Here is a 22,699-nt window from a genome sequence, read left to right on the forward strand (position 1 = left end):
CATGTACTTTAAATAGAATTGATAAATTAAAAATGTAAATTGGACTGTATCTTTTAACAGTTGGTGATTTGTCTATTTTCCACTTTTTATTATGCATCATTTTTATAATAAAGAAGGGATTTTTTTTTCATTCCTGTTCTAGTTGATAGCAATTCTTCCATGCTTCTCAAAGCTAATGTAATAAAACTACATAAAATGTTTAAGAAAAGCCCCATTAAAATATACAAAGCATACTAATTCATGAAGTCAAAGTCAAAGCAGAGTGGAAATATGAGCTTTAATAAAACTATGTCTGTTGTAAATAACTATTCAAGCACAGTCATTTTTTTGCAAATTGCATGGGATATAGCTCAGTCTACTTGAAGCAAAGAATTGCTCAGCGGGATAAATGCATCTTAGTCAGAAATAGATTAAAAGATACAGCTGAGCCATCAATAAGAACCAGATAGCACAGTATTGTTTGCTGTTTGTTTTGAAGATGTAATTGCAGATCCCAGGATTTCAATAAATCTGTGCACATCATGGAAAGAATTGTAGAGAGGAACTGGGGCAACACGAAGAGCATTTGGTTCTCGCATGTCACACTGCAAAACAGAAAGGGAACGCTTAGTAAATTCAGGTCACTTCTTATTTATCTGTCAGACTACATTTTTAAATGTCATCCTTGTCTTCAAGGAAGAATGACTAGACTGACAAGGGGACACATGTAAAAACTTTGGGACGCCCAAGAAACTACTGTGAGGAGCATTATTGGGAAGAACATAGCAAGAAGAGTAGTGTGTTGCCTAAAAAAGGATGCAAGGCTCAGCATGGGCAGGACTCTAGCGGTGCCATTGAAGGGCTCCAAACCAGCTACGTATCCCCATAATTTACCTTAGCACCTATAGCAACCCATAGTTGAAGAGGTACACAGGTGACAAAAAAGCCACCACAAAACAGAAACGTGCCAGTATGATAGAGTGTCTTTTACTACAGGTACAAGTAATGTCTCAGGGCTTGCAGTATTTTTCTTCTGCCCGTCTGGGAATTCAAACATTTTGCTGAATAGAATAATCTTTCATATTTGAAGCATATTACTGCATTGCGAAGACAAGCCAACAGTGTAAGGCCCCATGCCCTCTTAAGAGCAGCAGTTCCTGGAATTCCCTGGCAGCACCAAAACAGCGGCATATTTAGCCTAGAAGAGTTGCCCTTTGGGGACACACAAGTCACCAGCAGAAATAAAACTCATATATCACTTATATGGTATTACGTTATCAGCCTCACCTCCCAGCACTTCTAAATCACCGAATGTATAGCCTTAAATTTAGCTTTTATTCTTTTTGAGCAGTGTTCACAATTAACCATGCCATAACACGGCACTGCCGTTCAGCACTCTTTTTCTGAGTGCTAAAACATATCTTTAAAGAAACAACAGCTTTTTAATTCCTCCACCTCGATGCCTCACGAAGAGCAAGGGTTTGCCCATTGGCAGATCAGGAAAGGGGCTGGTGGAGGTTCAGAGCTCCTTGTTGTCGGACAAGCACCCTAAATAGGAGAAGCCTTGTGCAGGCAGTACGTTGCACTGGGCAGCTCTGACATATTCATATTTTTGTTTTTCCAGTGATTTGGGTTTTTTCCTTTTTTTTTTTTTTTCCCCTATCTTTCCTATTCAGACCATCAGCTTCAGATCCATAATGTCTCCCACCATAACACACCCACATAAAGCAGCTCTAACCTCAGTAGTGACTCCCGGGTGCTAGTCACAGAACTACAGGAAATAAATCAAGAAAGGACAATATACAGACTAACAAATAACTTATAAAATAACTCCACTTATTTGATTATTTACACAAGTAAAGATTGAAGATGCTATGCAAGCAACTTTCATCATTCCCATTCTTTTTTGGCCTTATATGAGAAAATATTTGAATAAAAGCAAAATTATTACTTTGTTATGGTATAGGTTCACAAAAGAGAGCATAAGAAGATGAAGTTTGATTTACTCACAGCTACTCCTCTCTTCTCCAGCTCTTTAAACACAGATTTGATTGGAAGGGAAAAAGATAGCGTGAGTTGGCATCCTCTCTCTTCAATCTGAGATGGCGTGATTATTTTTACAAAGGGCTTCTCTGGATTTGTTTTATCCTCATTGTAGTAATGCTTTATCAGGTATTCCAAGTAACCGGTGAGTAGAATGGATTTCCTTCTCAGTGCTTTCATTGTAGTTTGACCAAAAACCTATAATAATTTTAAATCATTAGAATGGTAATGCATTGCTATAGAAAATAAAAAGGAAGTAAGGAAGACTAAAAGGGTAGCAGATTTCTCTACACATTATCACTGGAATCAAGTGGTAATCTCACATAGACATTACACATAAACATGGCAGGATTGGGCTTTTGAAAACACAGGAAAATGTTATTACTTTAGATAATGAAAGACATATCTGTCTACTGTTAAAAAGTTTTACACACATCCATATCGGCATAAATGAACTTGCACACAAAAACAGTTTGCTACGAGAGCATTCATTTGCATATCTGAAGAGGATCCATAAATTCTCTATACATCCTTGTATAAACCTCAAGTAACAAAATCAAAGGGTCCAGGCTGAAATGTCATGACTGATCTACAAATTCTTGGCTTTGAAAACACAAAATTTATACTAACCTATTGACTTTACTGCTTTAAGTCCTGTACAGGCTTCATCTCTGCTAGTCCGCATGAAGAAAAAAATATTCACTTGATTCTGGTTTAATAGCTCTATGCTCTTACACAGCTACAAGGACTGGTGAGTTGCAAAACTGAAAACATCATGAGACATGCAAAAGTGATTGCTTAAAAAATGGCAGTGCTACTTTGCCGCACAAACAAGAATAGACAACGTTGTGGCAGAAGAGTTTGGGAGCAGGAGAAGGCAAGACAGCTTCTGCTTGTTCTCTGGAATGGCTCAGTTACAGGGAATAATGGAAATTGTGACCTCGGAAACAATTTATCCTTGCCTTCCTCAAACCCTCCCTTTTCTTCTTCCCATGCAAGTAGCTTCAGGGAAAAATTACAAGTTATAGACAGGCAAGTACCCGATAGTCACTTCCAATCACTTTCTGGCACATAAATGCAATATCACTGCTCATGGACGATTATGCCTCCACTGACTGCAGCTGCAAAATCAGAGGCAAGACAGGTCCTGTCTGAAAATCCATGATCTTCACTCTCAAGAAATCACTGCTCCACATTGAAGTAGTAACACTTTTAAGATTACTTTTATCATAACCTGGAAGAGTGTATAAACAGGTAACTGCAAAATCCCACTCAAAATACAGCAAAGTCTGGTTTCCAGCAGCACCTGGAAATCACTCGTTCGTAGAATATCCCAAGTATTACTCGGTGATGCCACCCCAACCACAAGATGCTGCACAAACCCAAAAGCCCCTACGTGTGTTTTCTGTGGAACAAAATATGGCTGCTGTAAGACAGGCTCTGCATGGAGACAGAAATGAACGTGACAGGGACCAGAGCCGTCAGCAGTCAGTACTTGCACAGGTCAACAAAAAATCTGGAGGTGCTTCCCTCACCACACAGGCAGGCAGAGCATCCACACGACTGTTCGGCGCATTACTGGAGGTAAAATGGAGACCTGCCTCCTGTTCCTCTGGGCTTTGCAGCAGTATGAGGGATGGATCTCCTTAGGCTGCATGCAAAAATCTGTTTGCTCAGGCTTTGTACAAGGAATATTTGGCCTCCTGGGTGAAATTTTTTGAAAAAGATCTTTTAAATGTGGCTGTAGAGCGCTCCCCTTTTTTCCATAAAAGGGAGCAGCTACTGCCATAACAGTCACTTTAAGCATTATTGAGGAATAACAGCCATTAACACTTGCAGTTTTCATTGTTTCCATTGGAAACACTGCCTTCTGCTTAATGTGTCCCAGTGAAGGTGGCATGCAATTTCACTAGCCATCTCTTGCCAGACATGAAAACTACTCTGTTTCCCACTGTATTAGAGCAATTAGCACTGGGAAATCCTGGCTGTGCCAAAAGGTAATGCAGGCACGGAAAGGGGAGGCGATGGAAACTGCTCAGCCCTCATTGTTTGAGGCTCCCTGCAGTGGGCTAAATGACATCAACCCACACAAACTGGAGCACTGACAATCTGGGTCATAGCAGAATAGCTTTCAGCTTCTCTCGAAGGTCACATAAAGTTTAAAAAAATATATTGGATGTTTAAGGACTAACAAAATAATTTGTCAGACGGAACAAGAAGCATCGTTGTGCCCTTTGCAGTCCTTCAGCGTTGCGTGTAAGCTGGAGAGCACACAAATGGCGGTTTTCTGACTTTGTTTGCTTAAGATACTGCTTTTTCAGTAAATAAAGAAGAGGGACACACAGCCTATGGACATTGCTCTTTATCCCAGCATCGGCTTTGCCGTTACACTAGCATTAATGGAATGCTAGCAGAAATAAATTTCTCCCATTTACGCTGGCGGCAAAACCTTGTTAACCAAGGCTGGCTTGAAAAGCAGCTTAGGAAAAAAATTTAATAGAGTAGCATATATAGCATATAGTAAGGAAATCTATGTAAAACTATCCTTTTCAGCCACCAAGACCTAGAGCCCTGCATTTCAGGGGCGAACCATCCGTAAGAGAAATGCTGCCATGTCTCGGAATGAAACGCAGCGTGATAAAAGGTGTTTGGAGAACAGCTGCGTGCCTTCAGACCAGGCTGATTTGTGCTCTCCAAGGCGGACCAGAGGGCTTTCAGCACACGGCTCACACCTTCCCAGAAAGAAGGGGATTAGCTCTGTATGGCAGAACCGCCCTTTCCACAGCCACGGTCTCAGTGATTCGTATAGAGGTGGGTCAGAGATGGGGCTCTGCTGCTTTGGCCACCAGAAAACTAATGAAGCCATGAAAGAAGAAAGAGTCTGAAGCTATACCACACTCATGGATTCCCCTTTTAGGAAGTGTTCACAGGCAGCTTCTGTCTTTTCTGTTTGAAATCAAAGGGATTACAGCAGATGACAGGTTCAATTTAGACTCCAGGACACCCAGTGGCCGCATCCATTTTCTTTCATAAAGGAACTAAGTCTCTTTTGCTCAGGGAAATAGATGTACAAGCAACTCCGGATGAAAGCTTTCAGTTACGCCATTTCATGGTAGGAACGTCTTGAACTCATCCTTTGCATGAGTTGCACTGAGGCAAGCTCTGAATATCTCTACGGGAAAAGTTGCTGTTTGTATCGAGCCCCAAACAGCGGGGCAAAGCCAGTGCCAGCGGTCAGGCTCGGAGGTGCAAACCCCATCTATACTGGGGTCCAACAGCAAAGCTTGTGGGAACAGTAAAGGGATGAGTATATTTATTAAAGACCTTGGTGTCTTAGGGTCATTGGGGTTATCTTGTTTGGTTTTAGTCGTCATCCCCCCCTTCACTTTTCAACTATTCTGCAAATTTTTTTAAGGGAGACAGCAATAATACATGTAACATTAATTTAATGTTTTTATACTCTTAAATTCAAGCTCAAAGTCAAGCAATTACTTACCTCTAAACTAGCTTGCAGAGCACAGACCAGTAAAATTGGAGGATTTGATAACCGAAATCCATTAATTCCCTTACTTAGTTGTAATTCTGGAAAATGAATAACTTATATTAGTGTTTTTGATTTCTTCCTTTTAAAGGATTGGGCCTTATCTTGAAGTCTGTCCTCACGCAATAAAATATTTCACTAATGTGGCCTGTAGGAATCAGTCATTAAAAGGAAATAGCAATCTATTCACAGCTAATACTTTTAACTTCCAGAGAAGCCCAATTTTATCCAGCAGAAGACCTCATTAGCAGCTTCATGGGAACTAGAGAACTGCAATTAATTTGTTTAAATGGTGTGTGTTAAAACCACCTTTACACTTGAATCTCTTTGAACACTGGCACAAACCAGAGAAATTCCGAGTCAGCAGAGGCACGCTCATGCGGAGCCACAGTGCACGAGCAGGGAATCATGTTCCTTAACTTTATTAAACTGACGAGACACATGGGAGACCGCATATGCAGCTAAGTGTAGCTTCAGGCCACGTAGAGAAGTTGCATAGACTTTAGGCTGTGAAATTTCACAAAATCTATTTAATAAATCTATAAAGCCTCGCTGTAAGTTCTGTGTCACCGTTTATATTTCATGCTCCAGCACCAGAGCGAGAGGATGCTGCGGAGGCAATGTTTTTCACGCACAGCAGACTGGCTAATTTTATAATGATCGTTGCCCAACCTCTCCCCTATAAACTGCCCATGGAAATGAATAAACAATGTTTTTCTTCTTCTAACAGTATTTCAAGGCAATTTGTGTCTCCTGCTGGCTTTCCATAGTGCCACTCTCTTACATTTGGTCAGAAAACAAAGAGCAGACTGAGGCTATTAGAGAGGTGTTCACCAGCCAAAGTCCCATCAATAGGCCCTGCCACAGAAAATTAAAAATATATTAAAACCAAAACAACCAATCAAACCAAAAAGCTCCTTTCTCCTCCTGATCCCTCAGGATATTCTCTCTGCCATACTTTAGAATGGAGCTGACCAGCCTAGCTGTCAGATTTGGAAAGGAGTCCTCATTTCACATTGGGACAATAAATACTTAGCTACTTCAGAGCAGGCTTGGTTTTGTCTTTTGTCTTTTGGTTTTGTCTTTTGTCTTTTTCAACCCATCCTTCACTAGTGCAAGGAATTTGGAGATGCTGAAACATTAGTGGTATTTCATGACTTATGTCAGGTTGCCTTACCTTTATTTATATAATTTCTCATTAATTCCAGTGGAACTAATCCTAAAGTAAGATATTACCCAAGTGAACGATAGCAGATCCTCACTCCTCAGAGACTTACAAGTTTAATTCACTGAGATAATTTGAAAGTTTCATCCATATTCTATATCTGCAGTTTGAAGGTATTATTTCAGCAAAATGTCTAGAAGCAGACAGTCAGACCCATATGCCCAGAGACCAAATTTATTCCCACATGTATTTTGTTAACTCCATTGCATTACATATTTGGGATGAGTTTAGTTTAATACCTTTAACATAAATGATGGAATGCAAAGTTCTATCTTTTCTACTCAAACTACTATAAAAGTGAAGCTGGTTATACATAAATACATCAAATAAGATAAAATAGAAAGTGCAGCAATACATACTGTTTTCCATGAGGAATCGTGTTTTGAAGTCATGACCCCACCAGCCAATTAGCCTAATAATTTTTAAAGAAAGTAAATTAATAGCTATCTTGGTATAATACCTTTTAATTTAGATTTGAGAGCTAAGAAATATATGTGAGATTAAGAAATATATACATTTCTAACAATACATTGTATTTCTAACAATGATATAAAAATGCAATAAATTCTATAAATAGCTAGCACTAAAACCTTAATATTACTATTTGGGAATTTCTCTTTAACTACTACTAATAAAATGGACCACTTCTTTCAATTAACTATTATTTCTAACAATATCCATTTTGTCTGAATTCATTTCACAAAACGAAAAATAGAATGGAAATATTTCCACTGTTTTGTTCCAAGGCATTAAATTCATACCTCCATACCCCCCCTCCCCTTAAACTTAATTTAATGGATGTTGAAAGCTAAAAGGTGTTATAAAATCTGACTTAGTTTCACCAAGAAAAGGGGTTAGAGATGGACAGCAGACAAACAAACAGAACCTCAGAAGAAGGATTGTGCAAGCATTGCCTTTTCCTTATTATGAGGCAGCAGTGTGAATTCTGAGTAAACTTTTCTTCACCTGAACCGAACTTATTATTCAAAAAACCTTCTTTAAAATGAAAACCAAACCAGTTCAATCCAAAAATGATTTTTTTAAGATCATCTCCAGAGAAAAAAATAATAATTAAAGAGCAATTACTTTAAAAATAATTTATCCAAGCTTGTACATTAAGTTGACAATACATTTTTAACCCATATTTGCTGAAAAATATGCTCTAGGACATAGCTATAAACAGTTTTCCAAAGCAGCTGGATGCACTGGATCACCTAGTGCCCAAGGCACCACAGATAAAGTCAATATTGCAAAATCAAGCACCTTCCCACCTCCCTTGGTTTCTCTACTTCTTAACTCAGTACCTGGTAATATCAGTGACTAATAACGTGAGTACTACTTGAAATTTCCCATGTATCAATGTTATTACAATATTAGGAAGTGACCACCGCAGACTCCTTCCTGACCTTCTAAGGTCTCCAGGACTGGATATATTGAGCACCATTTCTTCCAAGGCTTTGCTCAGTTTTCTCTGTGCCAGGTAGCAGAGTTGTTAGGCTGGCAATTGGTAATAGTAATAGTAAAATTAAAAAAAAATAAAAAATCTATAAGTAAAACTCACGGTAGGTTGGCCTTCCTGGAAGTAAACAAGGAAAAACAGTCATTGCCCCTCTCTAAAGCAGGAGCACTTCCTTGCAGTATGCTTAAAAGAGCTTAGTTCTGCAGAATTAAGACCACGTTTGAGTTAAAAACTTGTTATATGAATACCGCATAGTCTAAAATAAAGTACTTTGTATTTCTGTATAACAACATAGGTTTTATGTTTACTTCCATGAAAGGCTCTGAGCTGCATCCAAACATAGTGTATACAAAAAAAAGCATGCTTTTTTCTTTATTGCTGCATGATGTTTTTATTATTCTAAGACCCATGAAAATCAATAGTGCAATATACATTCATTTTAAATGAGATATTACATTGCCAAAATGAATATACCCCAAATAAAGTCTAATGCAGCTTCTGCCCAAGTGACTCAGTTACTGATGCCTTGAACCATAAAAGATATTCCAGCTATTTAATATGAACTGTATAATATATATAGAACATTTTACTATAAACCCTGAATACTGTATGTTTCTACAACATAATATTAATGTCAATGGCACACGCATTCCATGAATTCCAAAAGTTTTAAAGAGAAAAAAAAATCCATGGGAAATACAACATTTGGACTATTAGTCTATAGCAAGGAGAAAACAATACTATGTTCTATTTGGACCACATCCTACAGTCAAAGACACAATAAACATCAACCAGAATATTACCCAGATAGAGCCTGATGAAAAGCACTCTGGTTGCATTTTGAATGCTCAAAACTTGCTAACTCTGAAGCTGGCTTAAAACCAGATCTCTGCTGCAGCACCACATTTGCAACTTGGAAACTGAAATTTCAGAACTTTTCCAAAATGACAGAATGAAGGATTTTTTTAAAGACAGTTTTAGCTGTCTTACCCTTTCCTACCATAACTTTGACAATTTGCTTTTTCTTTTTTTTTTTCTTTTTTTTTTTCCTCATTTTTGGCTGTTCTAGAACTTCAGAGGTGTCACTACAGGATGTGCACTTTGAGGCAGCTCTGGTCCTACACTCTCATTGATCTAATGGTCCATATGGATGTCACATTATTTGACATTTAAGTTGACAGGCTTCAAAGTGTGGAAATTAACAAAATCTTTACAAATTAGCAATTTGCTGTTTACAATTTTCTGTGAAAATTTTGAAATGAAGGTTGCCACTGCTGTGCCAAATTTCAACCTGTTATGATGGGAAATAGCTAAGGTGTTAAACCCCAAACATAAGGCTTTATAAATGCTCGCTAAAAATAATAGGCAATAAAACTGCACATTAAGATACTGCAGTAAAATTTCTTATTAAGGAGTCGTTGCTCTGCATGCAAAATGAGTATTTTGAAATGCAGTCACCATTTTGACTATTCCTGCTTCAAAAACAAAGGCACCAAGATCTAAATTGATTTTGAATTCCAAACCATAGTCTTTGCAGAGCGCATAATGTGAAAGATTCTGAAAAGCCTTATATGATGTGCTGGGGTTTAAAAACACCTTAAACTTGTTAGTAACAGGACTTTAGAGTCACATCCTTTTCATTGCAGATAAAACCCATTCTGCCAGTCCCAGGTACCCGCAGCCTCCCAAGGCTGCTCTACGGCTGACATCTCTCCCTGCAGTAGCAAAAGTGTACGTAAAACCCATTGCAATCATGAGAAAAAGGACAGTAAATTAGCACTGAATCAGCTGTGGGTTTTTCTGCGAGGTGTGCGTGTTCTTACAAACCCACTTCTATAAGAAAATCACTTTTTAAATAGATAACACATTGTTCTATTTTATGCCTCAAATAAAACCCGTGTCCTCGTGGTTTGGTAATGCTAAGACTTTCCCAGGGAATTCTGCAGCTTTCCGGTCTATGCAGAGAACTAGTTTTTAAGTGTGCCACATAAAATTTAAAGCAAACTGTTACTAGCTCAATTTCATGAAACAAGTAGGCATATAATGAAATATTGCTGAAAGGTATTCAGATTCCTTATTTTTACCCCAAAATGTTCTCTTATTTTACAAATCAATGAACAAAGATTTGCTGGGTTGGAAAATGACTCCAGAAAGGAACAGTATCCTCTCATTTAGTCATACTCTCTTTAAGTGCATTTACACCAGGGAACAATCCCTTCAGTAAGTATTTTTATTTAGCTCATTTTCCTCCTTCATATCTGTCTGCATTAGACTGAAGCGCTGGTTGTTCATAACTTGAGTCATCTCGTTTGTAGTTGCATTAATGATGCAAGAGTGCGGGATATAATGATCATGATGTATGTGCAGTGTAAACATCAAAGAAGATCCAGTTAAAGAACACAGAAAAAATACAAAAAAATTCCTTTGACCTTTGCTTCGAAGTTGCAGATGATCATGCTACTCATTTATAATTTACAGCCTGAAGCAACACGGGTCTCATTTCCCTTCTTGGCAAGAAAAAAAAAAAAGAAACTCTTGAGTAGTGATACAGAAAACAGGGAAATACTATTAATGTGGCCCAACTTTTGCAATCCAGAGCAATGCACTGGAAGTATCCTGTCATTATATTGTGTGAGAAATAATTTCATGTCCGTGAGAAAGCATGTTGAAAAGCTACAACAGGAATGCAGTGTGAAATTAATAATACTTTATAGTACGCTAGCCAGCTTCACTGGGCATGGAACAGTTTGTCTTCTCTCCGTTATCAAGTCACAACACTATGTAGAAATTTAATATTCATTACTTAGATTATATCTATATTAGGAGCATATACCAGCAAAGCATGCTATGTTTATGGAACCATGGATTAAGCTAAATCATAGGCAATTTTGGGGCAGACTCTGTCCGCAAAGCAGCTGATGGAGCTGCTGGGTGGCAGCTGAGCTCTTCATTGAGACATCGCTTGATTTTTGCAAAAATTTCCAGGTGTTGGCAAAGATTTGCTTGAGTTTTCATGCTATTGTTCTAGCTATGAGTAAGAATCAGCTTTGAGGAGTTAATGAGACCTCTCCCTGCTCCCAGATTTTGTTACACAGAACCGAGGCAGATATTGTGCTATGTCTGCAAAGGCAGCTTTGTGCACGAAAAGGAATGAAAGGGCCAACAGTAATCGTTAAGCTCAGGTTTTTTGCAGTCCTATATGTCCATGACACAACTGGCTGGTTGAAGAGCACATCCATTCCCCGTGCTTTACATCTGTATATGAATCTCCAGCTCAAGTGAAAGTTTAATTCCAGATCTCGAGGTGCGTTCCTCCAGTGTCCTGGGCTCCACGTAGCACAATACAGATAGAAAAAGTAGCCAGGACTCAGGTCCTGAGCAGGAGCATCTCCTAATTTTGCTGCACTCAAAGGGCAATCCCAGAAGCCAAACTCATATAAAAAGTTGTAGCACTCCCTCAAAGCCACCTTACTCTCACCCAGATTTACAAACAGCTCTCCACAAACTCTGACCATGGACCTGATCACCAGGCTCAACAGCTGGGGCACAGTCTTTGCATTCTACTCTGCATTAATTTTATTGTAGTTCTCTAATTGCAATTTTTTTTATATGTTTTAATTTCATTTTTTATTGCATTAATTTTATTGCAAGCACATGAGCATGATTATGCTGCCTTAGTTTCAATGCCAAAATTCAGAATAAATAGCAAGAATAACACACACACACACATACACTGCCCACCCCCCACCAAGAAAACAGACAAAACTGCTCATTGCTTTACACAGCATATTTTTGGCTCACTGACTAGAGTTTGAGAAGGGGTTTCAATTTTCTTTGCTATCACAGACTTGTCTGATCGCGGATGAGTCATATAGTCTTTCCATGCCTCAAGCCTTCATCTCTAGAAATGCTGCTTAGTACTGCCCTAACTGTCCGGTGAGTGGTGAGAATATATTTCTTAAAATGTTTTCACATCCTTAGTAATGAGGACCATGTGAGAATGGAGAAAAAGATTTCCTTGGAGTATCCTATACTGGATTTTTTGAAATACAGATAGGGAAAGGGGATTTGGAGGTAATGGCTAATGCTACTGATTTTTTTTTCCTCCTCTCAGCCTTTCCCCAAATTATCCTTCTCAGGCTCAAAAGTTGTTTCCAGCATTAGGTTTCTGTTGAGTTAAGAATTTAGTATTTTTCTTGATCCATGTCATCTAACTGGCACTTATGTCAAGGAAAAAAAAATAATTTAAACAAAATCAATATTTATATTGCTTAATTCCACACGTCTGTGCTGAAAGAAAACTGAACCCCAAGTGGATGGACAATGTTATTCCACTGCAACGCCATCCTCTCTGTACTGGGCACCACAGCAGGGTCCTGCTCTGACCCAGGGCTCCCCTGCTGACAGCTCACTGGAAGGAAGAAAAATATTTCAAACCATACTTAGTGTGGTCACGAGGAGTCTGTTTAATCAAAACAAAGAGTAATTGAAGAGTGACTCCCAGTTTCATCACTGAAATGCAGAATTCAAAGATTTTAACCCTCCCGTGTAGGTGAAATTCTTCATATACTGTGACACTGTTGGTTATGGAGTGTACTTCATAGCGTGTATATATATATATATATATATGGGCCAGGATTTGCATGGGGGATTAAAGGAGTTAGCAGCTAGCCCCTGTTAGACTTTAGCAATATTTGGAAACCTAACTCTCACTGTCTCCTTCAGAAAACCTTGCCAAGATTGCCAGAAGCTATATTTAAAGCTTTTTTTTTTTTTACTTCCCTCATATCTATTTAGCTATCCTTTATCCCAAATGGTAAGATTGGACTTCTTTCATTATTCTCTTCTGTGCAACGTCTGTTGTTAATTTTAAGTAGGATCTGTTGTTAGAATTTGAAAAGCTTTTGAAGCCCAGGTAATTATTAGCCTCAGACTTCTGTAGTTTTGGACTTGCACATAGTCTGATGGTCTTCTTACCCTTTTTAACTTCTTACAAATGTTTCCTAATTATTAAGCATATGTGACTTGTGAGCAATGCCATACATTATTAATGGGCCAGTCTCTTAGAACTCAGTGGAAAAAATCAAAACTCCTTATGAAAAGTTGCTACTGTGAAAGTAGTAACTTTTCATATTTAATATCACTGAGGCTTTACTTTGTCAAAAGACCAAAGTAATATAATTGTATTAGAGGCTAATAGCATGACATTTTTCTTCTGTTAAATAGCTTGCATTTTCAGTACCGTCTAAAATGAAGACATTTTTTCTCCTCTATTTTGAGGCTTGTCTTGGTTAAAAAATAGCTAAATTCACTTTCTGCCTGGCAGCAAGTTTTAACAACAAAGAACAAAATCCTGAAAACGGTTTCATAATCTAAACAGTGGCACTTACTTAACTATGCAACTGCAGCTGGTGAAATTAAGAAATCTCTAGATTTAAGTAATCATCCCTTTTCCAAAAGTAGCTGGGCAGCTCTCAGCTCCCTGAGCTTCGTTGTTCTCTGAGGTGGGGAATTTAATGCAACTGTTGCCACAATTAGAGAGACTCTTGGGTGAAAAACCGAGGCTGTTTGGTCAATCAAGTGCAAGGTGATTTAGAGCGGATAGGTATTTGAAGACAGAGGGTACACACGCTCTTCTTGAATTGATTTTTTCCTTGTTAGTCTTTTAGACTCAACACAAGTGGGAATACACCAATTTCAACATGTCCCTCCATATTACCCCTCCAGGTCAAAACAAAAGGAGATTGAGTTCACTTTTGTAGCAGGAAACAAGTTGCTGTGATCAGGGCACGAGAAAGAGAAATGGCAGCAATGCTGCGAATCCAATCAGGGCCCCTTGGAGTCGCACAGAGCTCTCCGCCAAACCTCTAAGGCGCTCGCGATGAGGGATGATAATTTCATTCCCCATGATCAGGCAAAAGAAAGGTATGATCAAGCGACAGACAAAATTGGAGCCTAAATTAAATACCGGGAAAAGATCTCTCAAAAAACAACCCCTCTAAGGCTAATGAAGTTGAATTAAAAACTGTTAAATCAGCTTACGAACAACTATTATCACAAAGTGCTCATATATCACTTCCACTAGCCAAATATCAGATCTATGAAAAGAGGGAATACAGCCAACAGTATGTTAGCACATTTAGTAAGGGGAAATCGAATATTCTGCCTAACACCAGAAATTAAAAATCAAGCAGGGAGCCAATTTACTCATAGAGATATTAATAAAGTTCTCAGCGATTTTTATAAAGTATTGAATAGTTCCCAATTATATTATGGTGATAAAAAAAGCATATTACATTCTTTGAGAATTCAGTAATTTTTTTCTAGGCTGTTTCAAATAGATTAAATTAAACGAGAAGCAAAAGCAACAATCCCTCCTAGAGCTACTTTTAAATGTGAATTTTGACTTAAAGGAGACTTGGACAGTTTTGATTGCCATGATGCTTTTACTGAACTATACAGTCTCCTCAATCCCTTGAATGAATCTTTGAGGGGGTGATATCTAGATGGATTTCTAAATAATATATGTAGCTGACTGAACTATAATATAAAAATTTTAAGATCTGGGAAGTTGCGCTTCCTCGGGTCTTTGTTGTTTTTGACTACAGTAATCACAATATTAATGCAAGACCTTTATCATACTAGAATCCTTATTAGCTAAAATGTAAGAGTTATCACCTCTGCTCTTTGCCTGAAACAAGAAGCAATCCACGTTAGATGAGATTATTTTTTTTTTTTATGTCAGTGGCTGGAACTAATTGAATTCAAAGTTCTAAGTGCCAGCAGAGTTGCCACAGAATCTAGTAGTTTTGTTACGAAACTTTTACTAACACTAAGTGATATTCAAGGAGAAAAGAACTCAAATGGAGTTTATTGAGCTGAAGTCTACGACATGAAATCATTAAGGGAGAACAGAAATGGGCATCTTTCAAAGTTATTTTAAAAAGCCTCTCATCAAAAAGTTGAAATTTCATCCATCATTAGAGAACATGAGAAATATGACTTACGCATCTTTCTTTACAGGGCTGCAGTTGCCCTAATTTTCAGTAGCACATAAACTACCAGTATTTTGGGCCCTAAAATGTTTGACATGAGATCAAATGTTAGACATGAAGTCCAACACTGGTTTCAGGAACCCCCAAGCTCTTCCCACTGCAGAAACAGGTGAGAAGCCATGAGATAAGGACACTTATACAGGCTTATTCTTGTGTCACAAACTAACCGTATCTGCAACCCTGACCACCACCACACACTGACCAAACCTCTCTGCACTTGCTTACAATGAGTTGCTAGAAAGTCAAGTCAGAAAACTGTCAATGAAAACAGAGGGATGCTGAAAAAATAGATTAGGTTAGGAAAATATTGGATTTTTGCTCAATAAACTGTACCCAGTTAAAGAAATTAATAAATTTAATAAATTTTTCACTTTGAGGAGCTGTTTTTCATGCCATGGGACAGAAAGAACCTACAAGGTTCCCAAAATAGTTGCACTGGTGTGATTAGGTCCCCAATTTGATGCCATGCCAACTGAGAAACTAGGAGAAGGAAGGGGAAGAAGAAAGGTTACAGTGTCCTTCCCAGCATCTCACTGGAAACTGCTCTTCAGACACTTGCATGAGCTCTATATTGCTGTAGCTGCCCTATAGTTGCCACACAGAAGAAGGCAGAAAGAGGCAACTGCCTGCAAGCACTGCCAACAATTTCAATGACAAATGAGGAGTAGTGACTGTGATAGTAAGAATTTTCTGTCAGCAACAAACAGCTGTGAAAATAAATATTTCATAAATGGAAAGTGAGAGGAAGGATGGCTTAAAGTGAGTGGACAAGAAGAAACAATATATGTCATGAAGGTCTCTAAGAAGTTCCTGACTTAAAGATGACTGGAGATGGGCAAGAAGTAAAGGACAGCAGGCTGTGGACTTGCTTTGCTGGACTTACCAAGAAAGGAGGTGGCGCGGGAGCAAAAGAAATTATCTAGCTTGCCCGCAACAATGGTGAAGACAAAATAGATTTTACTAAAGGAGCCCAAGGAAAAAGAAAAATATGAAGAGGTATGGCCTGGTGAGACCACCTTCTCCTGGCTGGGCACTGGAGAGATGAAGATTCAGCCATGAAAAAGAGGGGGTACAAGGACCAGAAGCCCCATGAGCAAGTGGAAACAAATAAGCACAAGTGGTAATCCAAGCAAAAAAAAAACCAGACAAACAAACAAAAAAACACACAATCCCCCCGGTGCACACATGCAGAATACCAACTTTGCAAGAAATGAAGAGGCTGAATTATTTCCTTAACCTGGGCAACGACCTTCCAATTACCTTTAAAAATGCTTATGGTTTGAATCAGGTGCCAGCTGTGATATGAATCACAATATGAGCTGTATGCGTGATCCCAGAGCTGCGGCTAAAGCCAGAGAGGTATTCAGCCAGGACAGGGACACGAATAGGTCTGGGAGACATGCAGTGCAGGAGACCCCATCTGAACCAGTAACTGACAATTACAGGAATATACTCCAGGGGACATAAATGGAAAAAAAAAAAAAAAAAAAAAGTAACTCTATTAATGGCACAAAAGCGTAATGGCTGTGGCTGGTACTTTCAGCTTAGAGCAATTTCGAGGCATACCATGATCTCAAAGCACATTCAGTAAGGAAAAATTAGAAACAATTCCCCACTGTGGGCTAATGAACTAATACAAAAGCATGAGCAAATCTCATTTTTAGAGGACATGTGTAGACTACAGCTTTAATTGAGAACCTTAGGAGGAAAGCTTCATAGAAAGTACCAAAAGCGGGAATCTGAAGTAGAAAAAGTGAAAAATGATCAAATACTGAAAGTGAGTCAACATCCAGTAGGAAATCCCAAATGCAAAACGGCATTAGCTCCAGCACATTTCTGCATAGAGGTAGACAAGCGCTTACTGGAAAGAGAAGATTTACTTGATGTTTTTTGTTGAAAATAAACTTTTTTGGCCCAAAGAAAGAAAGATTCTGTGAAGCAGATATAGAAACATACAGATTAAGAGATAAGCATAAGAGGGGAGATAACATCTCTCCTTGTGACATTAAAAAGGTAGGCAAAGAACGTTTTCTTTCCATTTTGTTAGAGGTGTGTGACACCAGCTCGAGTGTTGCGTCTCTAGAAGTTCATTCAGGAGGAAGGAAACAAACTCACTGCCTTCTCTTATTGGGAAAAATCAAGACACAGCAAAGTGCTTTCGAAACTACCTGTCTCAAAGTGGAGAACTGAGGCACAAAGAGCAGGCAGCTAACAACACATGTCTTTTGAAGGGGGGGGGGGGGAGAATAAATCATAGCAACCATACAGACTCCGAGGAGATCCCCAGGATCTTTTCCTTGCTAGTTAACAGGGATGCAAGAGTTACCCCCAGGCTACATTCACCTTTCCATCAGGCTAAGCCCGTTGGGTTCCTTTCATGTGTTCAAGCAGTTGTGTCTTACACCATCTGATGAGAAAAGCTAGAGGCGGCAGATGGGAAACTGCATCCGCAAAGAACACAGCAACCTCCCTCTCATTTCCAAGGCTGGGAGTGGGAAAGGGCCATGACGGAGCAGACTAAGTGGTGTATGTCCCATCGGTGTGGTCCACAAGGAGACATGCATGAGAAATTTGAATCTGCTCAGATCTAACATGTAGAATCACTAGTTTAGTGAGTGACTGCTGAAGAATGAAAACCATTAAAGACCTATTACAAGAATTTGACCAGCCTCAGCCTTAAAATAAAAATGATTAAAAAAAAAAAAAAAAAGCTGTGACAAGCATCATGCTTTAAATGACATTTCTTCATATTGCTGGTGGAGTTTTGGACAAAAGAAAGAGTAAGTTGTCGGGCAAAGATTTAAATATACATAAAGTCCTCAAATCTGCCCCCAAGATATCTGCAGCCAAACACATCTATGCTATAACTACTATTTTGGAGAAAATATGACTCATGGAAGCTAAGTGCTTTTCTTTACTTGTTTATCTCCACTTATCCCTGCATTTTGATGCCTTGGTAACAGGCACGAAAAACAGGAATCAATCCAGCACCGGGCTTTTTAAAAAGACTACTTTATATATTTGAGAAATTTTACAGGAACCATGTCTCTATTTTTCTACATGCTCCATTTTAAGGTTTGAGTTTTCAGAAATGAGAGTGTCCAGGTAGCACGGGAGTACACACAGGGAATGAAAAACAGCACGCTACTTTCACACTCACTCCAACTATCCTATAGGTAATGCAGACTTGATATATATTTACTCCTACATAGTCCCATGAGTTTACAAGGAGGCATAGAGCTCCTCCCTCGAACACCTTAAAATCTAACCAGGGCAAAGATGACAAAACATAGGGGAAGACCTTCAAGGAGGAAAGAATGAGAAGATTATTTATAATGAGAAAAGCAGCAAGATTGCTTAAAGATACAGCTTAATTACAAGGGAGGATTTGAAGGAAGACAGAGAGAAAATGCGTGACAGAGAACAAGGAGACAATCATGGGAGTCACATAAAAGGATGTACAGAGCTGAAGAAATAAGAACGGGAATAGATGATGTGAGTGCACATTAACCTCTCTCTTTTTTTCTCCCAGAGACTCACTCCAAAGTTAAAAAATGCTCTTGGATATTTGCCATTCAGTTGGTGAATCCGAGAACACACCCCTGCAGGCCCATCATGGCTCTAGATTGGCCTAATAAATCACTTGTCCCAAGACAATGCAATTAAGCCTAATTAGCCGATGCCTTTATTCCTAAACAGTCTCTTCCCAAGGGAGCCTTTAACTTTTGGTTTCTAAATTAGCTCAAGGAGCTAAATTGCTCTCATCTCCTTGCAAAGGAATAGTTCATTTCTACCTTTGCACAGGATACTTTATGCACCCGGGGGACACGTGTTGCGCCCCACGAATAGTTTATCCATACATAAGTCCACAATTCGAGTCCACTAGGACTAGTGAAAAACCCTTCTGGAAACAGCAGCATGTACACATCCATCCATGACCACTGACTTTCCACCTTGCTGCCGTCGGCGCAGCTCCCTAGCGGTTTCTACTACATTGCTTCTCCAAATCATCTCCTTGGCCGGACCAGGGTGCTCTGTTCTGCTAAAACTTTCAGTAGTGCTGAGATACTCAGAGCTCTGAGACTCCAAGGGTCAGTGAGAACCGGACCGTCTTAGCTAAGAAGTATTTTAAACAAGAGCATATTTAGTTCGTTCTGATACAACAGATATAAAACAACCTTCCCAACCTTTTTGTGACCATCCGTTGCTCCCAACTCACATTGCTCCAAAACAACATTATTTTCAGCAGTTTCACAGAAGGTTCAGCTATTTAGTTGGGGGATTATGTGGCTCTAATTTAAGTGGGAGTAATGTGGTATCTCCTCATAGATCAAGAAAATAACTAAAGAAAAACTCAGCTGGAGCTACCAACACTGGAAGGGGTTGAGCAACCTTTTGCAAAAAAAGTTACTGGGCAGAGAGGGTCTGCACGGCAGCAGGGTGGGGACCCAGACACCTGGGAAAAATGGGAAGGGGGAGATGGATGGAGCTGAATTAATGTATTTTTGTTTATCTCATGCCAGGGTAAAAGTTCACTCACCAAAATCTGTGCAGGTCTCTATAAAGAAGTAGCGGGAAGCCATTTGTACTCTGGCATTTTCGTTGGAATCAAGACGCCAAAAGGAAAGTGATCCAAGAGAAAGGGTTGATATCTCACCTCTGCCTATGAAGAAAGTGTCTGAAGATACCTTGTGTTTCTCAAAGCTAGTATGAAATAGTTACCTTTCTATTTCTTGCTCTTTGATACTTTTTCTTATCCTATAGTAAAAGCCGACATGCTCTTTGGACATCAGCTGCTTCCTGCACATACAGCATTTCTTCACATCACACAAACTTTTTATTTTTAAACTCTACCTGCTGCTAGTCTGTGCTAAAGTTAAGTCTTAATAAATCCTTTCATTTTAAACACTAGACTGTGTGCAGTTTTCATTTAATCTTCTGCCAAGGCTTATCTATTATTCTCCTGGCTGCTTTACATACATTTATTTCCCTTTCATCTTTTTAAGTTGTGCCTTACTTTTTCTTACAGGGATTTGACTCAGACTCTTTTTCTTCTCCTATCTCAGGACTCTGTGAGTTTGTCCCCTCCTGTCCTTTACGCCTGCTGACAGAGCTGAACTCACCGCACATTTATAGCTGCAGATACTCCGCTGTGAACACCTGACTCCTGTACCTTCTATCCCAGGTGCTCACAAACATTCACATTTTGTTATAGATTACTTGCTTGGTAGATTTTAGTTATCCTTCCTTTTATAAATGGAGAAATTGAGAAACAGGAGAAGGAAAAAAAAAAACAACAACAACAACAAAAAAACCCAGCCAACACTTCTCTGGAGTCCAAAAAGGCAGTCAAGCAAAATTTCTGTATTAGTAGGTCACCTTAGTGCTCTCTGCGCCTTGGAAACCTCGCCTCCACAACATAACTGCATTTATGTGGAAAGCTGGTGGCACAGGATCAGCCTGCACTGACCAAACAGTTTCAGCAGTGTTTCATAGCTCTGCTCTCTTCAGGTCTTCTTTTATTTGAAACCTTCCCATAGAGAAATCACTCTAGCACAATTAGCCAAGAATATATTGCATTGTGATATATAGAGCAGGTATTAAAAAAGCTATTTGCGTATTAAAAGACTTCAAAGGAGGTGAGATCATGAGAGAATAGGGATAGACTGGACCCATATATGTCAGACTGATTCAGTTTTACTGCTCTAGGAAGAAAGATAGGGGACTAGCAAAGGACTACCCAACGTACTCGGGTACAGATGTTAATTAAGACGGTAACAACATGTAACTTTTAGACCCATGGCCCTTGCAGTGAATTAGAGGACTATCCCCAGCTGAGGCAGGGAGTGCAGGACAGTGTTTGCAGTGACACAAAACAAGAAAAGGACATATAAGTCTGTGTTGTCTGCAGCCTCCATCTGCCAGCCATCAGACCTAAGGATCAAACCTTGCTCTTAGGCATAAATCCTTTGCCAAGTTAGTGAACCACCAACTTTTAAAAATTTTGTGGGAAGCTTGCATATCCATAAAGAGGAGAGGTGGGACTGGTGTTGCCTTTTGGCTGCTGGGATGTGCCACGATATTGCTGGATAACACCAGTTTGGGGTTGCGTAGGTTTGCAGTTGGGCTGCCCCAACCTCGGTCTGGAGACTCAAAGCAGAAAGCGGTTTCGGCACGGCCCTAGCTGCTGGTGGTAAGGCTATTAAATAAATTAATTCACTGTCTCTCAAGTTGCACTTTAAGAGAAAGCAGCAGCAAAGAAGTGTTTTGCTGTCCAGGGAGCGGGCTCTGGATGGAGCAGCACCACAGGGAGCAGCTGGAAGGGAATAGAGTTTCTACAAAGCGAGCGCCTATTTGCTTACGCTGCTCTAATTAGCAGGACTCTGGGCATGGACAAAAAGCATGCTCACAAAATTAAAGGAAGCTGAAACAAAATACCTAAGTGCCTTTGGTGATGGGCAGTAGCTGGGCTTCGGGATTTAAAATTAAAGTTTGGGATTGAGCTGTTTCATTTTCAATAAACACCTAAATCCTTTTTGTCCCAGCCTCAGTCGGTAACAGGCAAAGGCACTTGGCAAACGTTCTGGGTCTGCCTCTCTGAATTATGGTCAGAACACACATTTTTATATTAAAATACAATACATTGTTTTGATATAAAAATAACTACCTAGTCAATAGCTTGCAGAAAGTATGAAGGATGAGACAAATTAAAGAAATCTATACAGGTGGGTAAAATGACCTGTGTAATATTGGCCATAAGTTAAAAACAATATTTCAGACAGTCTAAATGACAAAAGGATATCAGCTGGATTGGAATTTAATTACCTGCTTATGTGTGGGCTGAGATGCAAAGAAACAAAAGTGTTTGGTGCTTGTTTTTGAATGAAGTTGTCTGGCCACTGGGTGTCATCCTTGATTCAGATGACAGCCAAAGACTTTCTAAATACAGCATCAAACCTGCAACTTCCTGAGCAGTTAAATTCCACTCTATTTGATTGTACAACATACAGCAAATTGCTCTGCATTTAAATCAGCTATAAAATTGAATACTTTGACATAGACAAATTCTCCTTTGTCTCACTGCCTTATTTGGAGCCCTGAAATGGCTGGTTGATGTGGAAAAGAAAGAAAAGTAATGCAATCGGGGCATATTAGCTACAAACAATCTGATGAGTGATTATCAAATCTCAGGAAATATGAAATAACTATGATTAAATAATGCAAAGGGTCTATGCAGGAAGCTTGGAATTATACCCTTAATTGGGCCCCAGGCTGAAAAAGCTTATTTCATATAGGCAATTGTATTTACAACGTTCAGTATCCAGATTCAGTACACAACTTAATGACTATGTATGAAGAAGCAGGTTCAGGAAAAACTAATTTAAGCTCTTACCTAC

General features: G+C 39.2%; 1 protein-coding gene across 2 annotated transcripts in view; it reads right to left on the reverse strand.

Moving 5' to 3' along the window:
• Positions 1–258: 258 nt before the first annotated feature.
• Positions 259–22,699, reverse strand: part of KYNU (kynureninase) — a 58,450-nt gene continuing 36,009 nt past the window's right edge. For both annotated transcript variants that reach the window (XM_069780503.1, XM_009929559.2), the window contains 4 exons: positions 7,148–7,200; positions 5,519–5,604; positions 1,990–2,220; positions 259–584 (listed from right to left, as the gene is read on the reverse strand). In XM_069780503.1, the coding sequence (XP_069636604.1) occupies positions 432–584; positions 1,990–2,220; positions 5,519–5,604; positions 7,148–7,200 (523 nt within the window). In that variant the 3' untranslated portion in view covers positions 259–431. The remainder of the gene's footprint in view (positions 585–1,989; positions 2,221–5,518; positions 5,605–7,147; positions 7,201–22,699) is intronic.

This window comes from Haliaeetus albicilla, chromosome 4 (genome assembly GCF_947461875.1).
Source record: "Haliaeetus albicilla chromosome 4, bHalAlb1.1, whole genome shotgun sequence".
NCBI lineage: Eukaryota > Metazoa > Chordata > Aves > Accipitriformes > Accipitridae > Haliaeetus > Haliaeetus albicilla.